The sequence below is a fragment of the Heterocephalus glaber genome, unplaced genomic scaffold (assembly GCF_053883595.1).
Source record: "Heterocephalus glaber isolate CG9 unplaced genomic scaffold, H.glaber_assembly_v1.0 deba00001454, whole genome shotgun sequence".
Taxonomy (NCBI): Eukaryota; Metazoa; Chordata; class Mammalia; order Rodentia; family Bathyergidae; genus Heterocephalus; species Heterocephalus glaber.
Window position 1 is genome coordinate 370,801 of NW_028258303.1, and position 12,061 is coordinate 382,861.

General features: G+C 39.3%; 1 protein-coding gene across 4 annotated transcripts in view; it reads left to right on the forward strand.

Annotated features, from left to right (window-relative positions):
- The first annotated feature begins 4,042 nt into the window (after window positions 1–4,042).
- The window catches only part of Eif4e (eukaryotic translation initiation factor 4E), a 43,807-nt gene continuing 35,788 nt past the window's right edge, over window positions 4,043–12,061 (forward strand). The window contains exon 1 of one of the 4 annotated variants that reach the window (XM_087215793.1): window positions 4,043–4,322. In XM_087215793.1, the coding sequence (XP_087071919.1) occupies window positions 4,056–4,322 (267 nt within the window). In that variant the 5' untranslated portion in view covers window positions 4,043–4,055. Of the gene's footprint in view, window positions 4,582–12,061 lie in introns of all 4 variants that reach the window. The other 3 variants (XM_087215794.1, XM_004848105.4, XM_087215795.1) reach the window with 3 other exon arrangements.

Consider the following 12,061-nt stretch of genomic DNA (forward strand, 5'->3'; position numbering starts at 1 on the left):
TAATTTTTGTAAAAGTCAAAGGAAGTAGTCAATATGAAAGATGATTGGTATATTACAGGAAATTATTGTTCATTAAGAATGTTTATTCAAGTATGTAGCAGCTTGGAATTTCCTCAAAAATAATAGTCAGGCATCGATTCTCTAAACAAAAGAATTCTCAGACATATTACATTATACTAAGAAGCAAATAAAAAATTTATGTCACTAGAATATTTTCATCATATTAATAATAGGTAACAATGAGTGCTGTGTTCTAAGAACTATTCAAAGCATAATACAGGAATTAACTCATTTATCACTCATCCTTTTAAAAATATATATTATTTTTACTATTTAACTCCTGATAAAAAGGCACAAAGAGGCTAAATAAGCTACTTATAGTCAGGTACTAAGTAGTAGAGTTATCATTATGGTAATGTGACATCCATACTCATATTACTCATATTGTTCTATAATAAATCATGTGATTGTTATTTAAAAGTCTAGTCTGTTAGAAGCCATTACCTTACATCTTTCTTAAAGGAAAATCACTGTAGAACATGGCAATAACAATTTTTTAAAAAAGAGCGAGGACTGGGGATGGAGCTCAGTGGCGCCTTGCCTGCCTGGCAAGTGCAAGGTCCTGAGTTTGATCCTCATACCAAGAAAATAAAAAAAGAGCAAAAGTTAAAGTACAAATTTAACCAAATAATAAAAAAAAGTGAATAAAGAACTGGGAATGGTGGTCCCTGCCTGTAATCCCAGTACTTGGGAGGATGAGGCAGGAGGATCATCTGGTGTTTGAGGCCAGTTTGGGGTCCATGGTGAGTTCAAGGCTAGCCTGGAGTACATAGTGAGACCCTGTCTCAGAAAATAAAACAAAACAAAAAAAGGAGTGACTGAAGTTAAAAAATGTTAGTGTCAGAGCTGGTTTAGATTACATCTAAAGCTACCACCCAACATTACAACATTAAGGATCATTGATTTTATTTCATATCCTCTGTCTCGAAGCTTACTTAATTTAAGGAGAAATGGTTGCTTAGTACTGATCAGAGACTAAGAAAGACACCTAATTTAAGCAAAATGTTTAAAAATTTGAAGCCTGTTAACAATAACAACAAAAAGCTAGACAGTGGGTAGTAATCATTTTGGATAGATTGTAGCAGGTATCAGTTTAAATCACAGTTGAAAATCCCAGCAAAACAATGACTTTGGTTATCTAAAAAAAACAAGATAAAATTCCAATGACAGAGTAAAGCATATAATAAAAGCAGCTGGTGTGTTCTATCAAATTAAAGTCTTTCAGTATGAATCACAACTATAGACTAGTAACATGCCAGCTTGAAGAATGTTATGTAGAGAAAAGAGCATGGTTATCTACAGATGCTAAATAATATTTAATCATTCCAGGTTTATACATAATAGTTACAATGATGTTTTGCTGGGCCATAGTTGTTATGCATAAACTACATAACTCAATCATATCGAATAGTGTTTCAGTACCATGTTTAATTTCATAAATCTAATCTTTTAAACTTTTTTTCTTAACTATAAACACAAATATGGCATCAAGGTAGTAAATGTATTTTGTGAAATAATAGAGAAATAAAATATAAAATTTTTCCTGTGTGCATTTAAGAGGCCAGGCACAGTGGCCCAGTCCTGAGGTTCCAGCACTCTGGAGGCTGAGGTAGGAGGATCACCTGGAGTTCAAGGCCAGCCTGGACTTCATACTGAGGTCAAGCTATATAGTAAGATCTTGTCTCAAAAAAAAAAAAAAAAATTAGTATAAAGCTGGACATGGTAATGCACGTTTGTAATCCTAGTTATTTGAGATGCTGAAGCAGGTGGACTGTTTGAGCCTACAAGTTCAAGACCAGCCTGAATAACAGTGAAAACTTGTCCAAAAACAATATAAAAAAGACCAAAAATGAAATGAATCATTATATCCAGATAAAAATTAACAAAATGTAATCACCAAATCTTTGATATGGTAGAATTGTGATGTCATTATTAGGCAAAGACACGTGACCGGGTCACAAAACATATGCAACAAAGCACAGGGAACAAAATGGAGAAAAATTAAATTTCATATGCATGTATTTTCTTGCCAACCTGGTTCTTTGCTCTATTATCTAGCAACTTCATGAAAATAGGACATTTATGCTGTCTCTTCGAAGAAGTTAACCAGGTATCACTTCTAATCAGCAGAAAACATCAACAAAATCAACTGTAACTACTTTCTTTGTATTTAGTACCGGGATCAAACTTGGGACCTTACACTTGTGAGGCAGGTGCTGGAGCCACTGAGTTAAATCCCCCGCCCAACTGTAACTACTTTCGATAGTGTAACAGTTTCTGTAAGAACAGATCCATTTATCTGTTTATTTTTTATAATTCTACTTTAGAACCTACTGGAGTTAAGATGACTAGACATAAATGTTTCATTAGTCACCTCCACCATCCAAGTAAACCAAAACATGTGCACAAGCAATAGCTTTGAATTCTTACACAAACTCAATTATGTGTTAGCCAACCCAAGCATCCATTATGCACTCAACAATAGGTATGACATATCTCTAAACATTAGCAACACCATAAAGAGGCAGGTACAGGCAACCTAGTTACACTGCTTTTCCTGGTGTTAATAATTGTTAAGAAGTGAGAGAAGTACCAATGAGACCGACTTCATCCTTACTCTTAGGGCACTGTTCTAGATCTCTTATCCTCTATTTCCAGTATTAATAACCAGACTGTGCAGAATAACACTATCTTGAAAAAAATTGCAAGCTACTGTAGAAAGAAACTGTGGCATGCCGGAGTAAGGACAGATTTCTAATCTCTAGTGATGGATGTAAATATACAGTAATAGTTTCCTGAGCATTGAAGCCTCTATTGAGGGCAGCTACCTTTGTAAAGGGGGGGAAGTGGTCTTGATTTGCATTGGTGTCATCATGTAATAAAGTAAACAAAAGAAAACTAAAAATGTTTTAAAAAAACAAGGAAGCGAGTGATCCATAGGAAGACACGTGCAGTTGCTTGTTATGCATCTTGAGACTGATGCGTTGTCAAAGCTGGTTATAGTTATTACCACAGCACGCCCTTGTGACGTAAGAGTATTATCATCTTAGGTTCATAAATTAAAAAACCAAGGCACTGAATGATTAAGTCACTCGCCCAAGGAGAATGAGTCAATGCCAGAGTCAGGGTTGACCGGGACGCGCGCCTCCTGACTGCCTGCCCGGGCCTTGTCAGGGGCCAGAGTGGCTGCCAGGACCGGCACTTGGCCTTGAGCTACTTCTGTTCTCGTTAAAGCAGACGGCTGCAACCGCGTGAACAGAAGGTCCAAAAAAGTTTTACTTCCAGCAAGATTTACCTCTGAGGTCTCACTCTCAGGACGGGGCCCAACAGCGGCCGGACTCAGTCCCACCCGGGCGTGACGGGGACCAGGCCGTCCAGCCGTTCCCCCACCCCACCCCGCCGCCGCCGCCGCCGCCGCCGTGATGGCAACAAGCGGCCCCCCCGCGCCAGCGCGGCCTGAACCTGCAGGTCTGATTTCTTAAGGGCTCCTGGACTCCGCCTCTTTTTCAAATTACAGTAGAAGAAAACGGTGGGCGGTCAAAAGAAAACTAAACACACAAGCAATCTGTCTTAGGACATTAAGCAAATGAAGACTTATTGTGTGTGCTGAGCCTGCAGCTTCCAACCTTCTGGGGAAGATGAGAGGACAAGGCGGCATTCCGGGCGGTGAGGGAGCACGGAGGACTGGAGATCACGCAGCCTCACGCGAGTCTCTGCTCCGAGAATGGCGCGCCCGGCTACCGACCACGTGACCTGCCCCTCCTTAAAGCGTCTTTGCTTTAAAAAAAAAAAGAAAAAAAATTAAAAAAAGGGAGACTCCACTTCCCAGAAGCCTCTCATTACCCACGCAGCCTCAGTCTTGCGTAGGCACCGCCAGGACCAAACGGATACGTCCGTCACGTGGACGGTAGCCGACCAATCCGGTTTGAATCTCATTTTTTCCTCTCAACCCCCCCCCCCCTTCAGGAGTGGTTGTGCGATCAGATCGATCTAAGATGGCGACTGTGGAACCGGTGAGCATTGCCTTTGGCTCCCCACCCCCGCTGGTCCCCGCGCTCCGTCTCCCTTTGGACCTGGGCGCCCCGCTGGACTGCGTTCTCTGCGCGCACGCTACCCCCTGCCCGCCCTCCTCCGGCCTGACCTGCGGGCTGTCGGGGGCGACCCGAAGGCTGGTCGAGGCGGCTTGGAGCGCACACGTTCCGGTGGGGGCTGGAGACCTGGGAGCTGGGGGAGGGGCACGGCGCCGCCTACGGTCCCCGAAGGTGTGCGGGGTGGCGGGGTGGCTGCCGGGCTCGGGGTGGGGGTGTGGGCTGTTAGTGCCTGGAGGGCGCGGGCCGTTCCAAGCGGACCGAGAGCCGCCGTGAGCCGGCGTGAGCGTGGGTGCGAGCCGGTCAGGAAGGAGGTGGAGGAGGGAGCTTGGGCAGCCTCTCCTCCCTCCTCCCGCGCTCTAGCCCGCCCAGGTGCCGGCGCGCAGTCTTTCTGGACCCGTGGGCTGGGAGCCGTGGGCGCACGGGCCGGAAGGTGGGTGAGGTGGGCGCGGGGCCGCGGCGTGCGTGGAGCCGCGACCTCGCCGGGGAGGCGATGGGCAGCGCGGGTTGCTCCAGGAGAGTGGCGGCCGGGGTGGGGGGCGCGGGGAAGGATGGGTGGGGAGGGAACCCCGGGACCCGCAGAGAAGCGCGGAGTCCACGGAGGGTGGTGGTGGCAGTCAGGAGAAGGGGGACCACATTGTCTTCGTTCCTCCTTTCTGGGGACTGGGCTGTCATGGAGAAGGATAAGGGGAGGAGCGAGGCCTGCTCTGGCGGCTGCGGGTCTGTCTGCCGGCCGGACCTGCTGCGCTTCGCCTGCGCTGGGCTCCATTCATTCATTCTTTCCGCGCGGCGCGCATGCTTACATGTGCGCGATCTTGGTTCCCTCGTGTCTTTAGCTAAGTGTGGAAGGTAAATAGAAACTTACCGTTTAAAATATTTTTTTTTCATTAGATTTTTTTCTTTCCATCCATGCTTCAGGCTTTTTTTTTCTGTTTAGTCGCCATTTAGACTTAGTTGAAGCAAGCTCATCTCAGGGCAGAAAGTTGGTAGTTACGTCTAAGGCAGAGGGTATTTATTTTTTTCATAGTTTATTTCTGCACTGGACCTTGTGGGCCTTTCTTGCAGTTTTAGGAATGTCACACGTATGTGACAGTGTTTCAGGTGCATAATGAAATATATTAGCGACCAGAAAACCTTTGACGCTGGAGCCAATTTAAACATTTCTTGCCAAGTATTTCTGTGTCTTTTTATGGTTATTTGTGATTTTGGTAATGGCTTACCAGTTTGCTTTGAACTTTTTAAAGACTTTTATAACAATAGAGAAAATTACAGACTACAAAAATATTTTATTACATTAATGCAAACTCCTCACATTGTTTCCGGAATTTAAGGCAGCTTTTCTGCTTGATTGCTTGCTCTTTGTTGTCACCAATTTTTCATTTATGTTCCCAGGAATTTGGTTGACTGTAAAACTTGGTCTCAAGTTGCTAATAAAATCAACCGACTTTAAAACGTAAATGTTACATAGCAGCGAAGGATAAATTAGTAAAATTTAAATTTAAAGCCCCTTTGACAGGATCTGTGTCCACTTTTGACCTCAGAGAACGTTATAACTGGCAGTTGAGGCAGAGTATAAACCTCTAGACAATAAAATAACGTACTGCATTCTATGACTTTAACATTTGGGTCCTTTGGATTTTGCACAGCTATGCAGTGCAGAACTACAGAGTAGTGAAGGACTATTTTGAGTCAGTAAATATTTGTAGCCCCTGATAGGTTTAGGATAATGTAACAAGTGTTAAGGTACAAAGTTATACAAAATGTGATTTAACCTTGTTCATTTAAACTCTTTGAGAGGCTTAATTTCCAGTGTTGTGGTCACTGGTATGGTATTCTAGTACTGATCCAGGGAGATTTGGATAATGGTGAGTTTAAATTTAGGGAGATGAGAATTCTAAAAACCTAAAATATGTGAAAGTAGAAACCTACGTTGAAACTATAATTGGAAATATGTGTAAAACAGTACCGAAGTGCTCATTTTTAGTGAAAAATGCAAATTTTTCTGCATTAAAAATTAATTGCACTAAAGTGAAGCCTTTGAAGCTCCTTTAAAAGTCCCTGGTCATGTCTAGGGAAAAAAGGGATCATTTTTGTTTCAAATAGTGATACTCATTTTTAGTCTCTTTCAGAACCTGAGAATGTAGTCAGAAATAAGCCCCACCCCCAACTTGTAATTTTTTAATGCATTTCTGCAGAGAAACGATGGGAACCTGAAGTTTAGGCACACTCTTCAGTAAATTTCTGTCAAATTATGACAAACCTAACCACTATTGTATTTCCAGGGGTATGGATTTAGCATCCTAAGCAACTTAACTTTTTAAAAAAAATGACCTTTTAAGCCAGATGTGGTGGCTCAAGCCTGTAATCCCAGCACTCGGGAGGCAGGAGGGTCACATTAAGTTTGAGGCTAGTTTGGACTATATAGTGAATTCAAAGCTAGCGATACCAAGACCCTGTCTCAGAAAAAAAAATTGACCTTTTGAGCCCGAGCACAACGTATTTATAACACTTTTTTTTTTTTTTGGTGGTTGACAGGGGATTGAACCCCATGTCTTTTGACTGAGCTACATTTCCAGTCCTTTTTACTTTGAAGAAGAGCCTTGCTCAGTCTTCAGGTTGCTCAGGGTGAACTTGAGATCCTCTTGCATCAGCCTCCAGAGTGCTGGGATTTCAGGCCTGTGCTTTCAGGCCCAGCTATAATAGCTATATTTAATGTAATTTTCCTTTTTCTTCTTTCTCTTTTTCTCTCGTGTGGTATTAGGAACTGAACATATGACCTCAGACATGCTAGGCAAGTGCTTTGCTACTAAGCTACATCCCCAGGCCTATTTTAAAATTTTATTTTGAGATAAGGTCTTGCTCAGTTGCTTAGGCTGGCTTCCAACTTGAGATCCTCCTTCCTCAGCCTCTCAGATAGTAGGGATTACAGATGTGCATCATCAAATTCAGCAGATCTTTCTATTTTGTTTTGTAACGAAGTCTTGCTACGTAGCCCAGGCTGGCCTTGAAGTCTTGATCCTCCTGTTTATTTCTTAATAATTGAAACATAACACTTATTGTATGTCAGGTAAGTGCTTTACATATGTCCATTTAATTCTTACAGCAGCCCCATGAGATTGTTGGTATTCCAATATTCTTATTTCACAGAGGAGGGGACCAAGACACAGAAATTAATTTTGTATGATTAACTTGCCCCAAGATCACACAGCTAGTTGGTAGTGGGGTGAAGTTCAAACTAAAGCAGCTGAGTTCTCTTTCCAGTATGCATTGTGCTTTTCTTGGGTGATTTCAGAAAGGGACAGTTTTTTATGAATTTATAGGCATTTTGCTAGATAAAATAAAAATGTGTAGACATTCTTAGGCAGTTACAGTATCATTTTGGATAGCAAAAGTATAGAATCATAAGGAAATAGGATCTCAGTTTCTGAATTTGAGGACTGAACAGGCAGTTAACAGTTGTCCTTGGTATCCAAGAGGATTGGTTCCAGGACCCCTGCAGATACACCAAAGTCTGCGTGTGTCCAAGTCTCTTATATGTAATGATGTAGTAGTATTTGCCTGGTAATCTATGCACATCATCCTGTAGCTTGAAGCCTTCTCTAAATTACTTATACTGTAATACCTAATTCAACAGAAATGCTATGTAAAAGTTATTCTGTATTATTTAAGGAATAGTGACAAGAAAAAATGTTCACATGTTCAATACAGATATTTTTTATCCCCAAATATTTCCAATGAGAATAACAAGCCTCTAGACAGGGAAGGCAAACTGTGCTAATCACATTTAGTAAGTGGTTTAAAACTTTGTGGATAAATTTCTATAGCAAATAACTACTTCCCTTCTGGTTTCTTGTGTGATTTGCCAGTCAAATTATTTTGCTAGCAAAACAGTTCAGTAAATTTTTTAAAAATTTGCAAATATGGAATTTAAGCTCCCTAAGTATTTTTAATAATTTTAGTGAAAGGTTTGGCAGTGTATGACAGTAGTTTTAAGAAAGTTTCAACTAGAATGAACATTTCCATATGTTTAATGTATTTTAAGCTTGTTACTATAATGTGCCATACAGAAATGTCTTTCTGCTCTGCTTATTGAAGTGAGAAAGATGTAAAAGTAATAAGTTCTTAGTTTGCTAAAAAATTCTCCCATCTGGGCAACTTAATAAGGTCCTGTTTCAAAATAAAATAAAAAGAGCTAGGTATGTAGCTCAATGTGAAAGTCTGGGTTTAATCTCCAGTAGTGGGGGGTGGAGGGTACCTCATGGAGCAGCAGTCTGTGTAGCCACAATGCAAAGCATGAACATTTGCTACCTTAATGGAAATATTTTCCTTGTTTTTGTTTCCTATTGAATAAAATAAATATTTTATAGATAAGGAATTCATTTCAGGCCAATATTTTTGTTTTTTTGTTTTTGTTTTTAAACAGGTCTCATTGTGTATCTAGGCTGGCCAAACTCATTATGTAGTCCAGGCAGGTCTTGAACTTGTGACCCTCCTGCCTCAGCCTTCCAAGCGTCACCATGCCCAACAATTTTTTTTCCTACAAATATCACATAGTACTAAGTGAGAGCTAGAACTGAAACTCAGGTCTCAAGCTTTTATTGTCCTGTTGAGGAAAAAAAAAGAAATAATTCAAAATAAAATTAAAGTGTCCAATTCTTTACCTCTAGTAAAACTTGTACATTAGGGAAAAAGTAATGCATATACAAGTAAGTTAAATATAAAATCATTCCTCTGAAAGTGTAGATCAGTTGGTTTGGTTGGATTATGAGTAATTTTTTTTCATTTGAACTTGTCTTTTTATTATGTTTTGGATTTGTAAATAATGGTATTTAGCTTTTCTATTTATTTTTATTTTTTTCCTTGAATTAATAGTGTATGGTGATAGTCTAAAATTTGAAATGAATTTGTTCAGCAGTAGAGCCTGTTCAAATATATAAAATACATACGGTTACAAAAGAAACCAGTGTGATGTACAGTAAGGATCATGTTAACATGAAACATAATAAGAACATTGCCTGGCACAGATGAGCTCTTGCTTTTTTTGTTTGTTTGTTTTTGGTACTGGGGATTGAACTCGGGACCTTGCGTTAGTGACTCAAGCAACGGAACCACTGAGCTAAATCCCTGGCCCCAAAGTCTTGTTTTTTTATTGATGTAAAGTAATTCTTACCTGTCCCCAGCCACCTTAGTTTTTTTTCCAAAATGCGAATATTTACTAGGTTTCTGAGGATCCACAGGGCCATTGAAGAGAACTTTTTCTGGTGATGGAAATGTTCTGTTTTGCTGTCCAAGCCACACACGGTAGTTGAGCATTTAAAAATGTACCTCAACAAAGGAAACGAAATTTAAATATTATTTAATGTTAAAAACTTTACATGTAGATTGGCTTGCAAATCGCAGTGTGATTCTAGAATCTATAACTGTGTATACAGATATGTGTGTTTATTTTTCTTACGTGATTAGATAAATGGTTTCATTTTATCTATAAACTTCTGTATTTTAAGCTTTTAAGACTTTGATCTTTGTGGAGTTAAAATTGTTCTGTGAGTTAATTTTTCTATTTTTTAAACTTTCCAAATAGTCTTACCGATATTCAAAACTCATATTTTGTGCTGGAGTATACATAATGACATCTCTTCATTCTGGCCCCTATTTAGGCAGATCACCTCTTGAGGTAACCGGAAGTATCAATTCTCTTTTTATAGAGATTTCTACATATACAAACAAATGTGAATTTTTTTTTTTTTTTAAGTAAATGGTGTCCACATTTTTTGCCTAGTATTTCCTTATTTTTTTATTTTTCTGGTTTTTGAGTCAGGGTCTTTCTTTGTAGTTCAGGATGGTCCTGAACTCACTGTGTAGCCCAGGCTGGCCTCGAAATCTCTGCAATCCTGCCTCAGCCTCCTGACAGCTGGGATTTTAGGAGTGCACCACCTCTCCCAGCTTGCCTAGTATTTCTTGTGTAGCATTATGTATCATCAAACAGCTTTCTTGTCTTTTTTGATAGTGTGTACTACATAGTATGATTTTAACATAATTATTTCTGTATTGATCAACATAACATTTTCAGCTATGCTATTTCAAAAGTGCTGGGATAAATACTTTTACTTTGTTTTTCCTTCCGCTATTGGAGATTGAACTCCTCCTAGCTTTGCACTGAGCTACATCTCTAGCTCAAATTTTTTTTTTTTTTTTTTTTTTTTTTTTTACTTTGAGACACGAGTCTTGCTAAGTTGCCCAGGCTGGACTTGAATTTATGATCCTCTTACCTCAGCCTTCCAGAGTGCTGGGATTTAATATTAAGCCACGACTGGCTTAATAACTTTTACTTTATTATTACATACAAAAGGTAATATATTTGTAAGGTAGATTATTTTGACAACAAAATAGCTTTTAGAACTAAAAGCTATACTGATCAAGTAAAATACTTCTGCAACTATAGTTGCTATTAAGTTACAATTTTTTTTAGCAGCCTCCTTCAAAGAATGAAATATTTGTATTTGGAAACAAAGTATGACATGTATGTTTTACAGTGATAAACTAGAAACTCAAGTTATCTTCCACCGCATTATCTCAACTATTTTTTGTATTTCATCATCATATTGTTCTTTCTTTGCGCTTCCATCCTGATTTTCATCTTAATTGTTCACTTGTTTTCTGTCTTTTTTTTTTTTTTTTTTTTTGGTACCGGGGATTGAACTCTGGGCCTTGCACTTGCGAGGTAGGCGGTAGAAACACTGAGCTAAATCCCCAGCCCTTCTTTGCCTGTCTGAATCAGTCTTGGCTTGAAATTCACTTTATCTGCTTACCCCTGCTTTTATCCGGGTTCCTGTCACTTGGAGTATTGTATTCCATCCTTTGACTTTTGGTCTGTAAATTTCTTTTTGAATTAAATGTGTTTCTTCTATGTAGCATATTGTTGGATCTTGGTTCTTGGTCCGTTCTTCCAGTTTGTTTCTTTTGATTGGTAAGCTGAAACAATTAACATTGATGATATGTATTGGCTTGACTCTTCCTTCCTCCTCTGTTTAATTTCTTGCCTTGCCTGATGGATTCATTTTGTTGGGGTTCATGGCAGTGTAAGCTTTGTTATCTCTTTGTAGAATGTCTTTCCAAACACTTTGGATTGCTTAGTTTGGTGTTCATGAATTTCCTCAGGTGTTCTTTGTTATGGAAGTATCTTATTCATTAATTTTGAAAGATAATTTTGTGGGGTACATCAATCTGAATTGGAGATTGCTTTCCTTTGGCTTGAAGTACTTAAAGCTCTCCTTGACTTGAGGATTTGTGTTGAGAAATCTGATGTGATTCTGATGGGCTTCCTTTATAGGTGATTTCTTTTATCTCTTGGCTTTTAATATTTGTCTTGTGTTGAATTTCTGGAATTTTGATTATTACATGCCTTGGGGAAGGTTTTCTTGTTTTTTGTGTTTTTTGTTTTTTTGGTACTGGGGATAGAACTCGGGACCTTGCAATTTCGAGGCAGGCAGCAGAACCACTGAGCTAAATCCCCGGCCTGGGAAGATTTTTTTGATCATGGCTAATTGGAATTTTATATGCCTCACTTATGTATGTCAAATTCTTTTCCTGTTTTGGAAATTTTCTGCCAAAGTAATGTCATTTAATGGCATTTTTAATGTCATTTGCACTATCTTCTTTTTCATTGACTCTAATCAATCCTGTTATTCTTCTTTGCATCATGTAGCAGCTGCTGGATTCATTTTTTTTTTTTGTGGTCCCTTACTATTAAGAAATCTTTCTTTTCATGATTGCTAACTGCAATCTTATTTTCTCTATCTGATATTCTGTCCTCACATTGTCTCATTTTACTGTCTATACTTTCAGTGGAATTTTTAATTTCCTGGGTATCTTTTTGAATCTTTTTTATGGATTCCATTTCTTTCCTATGCTGA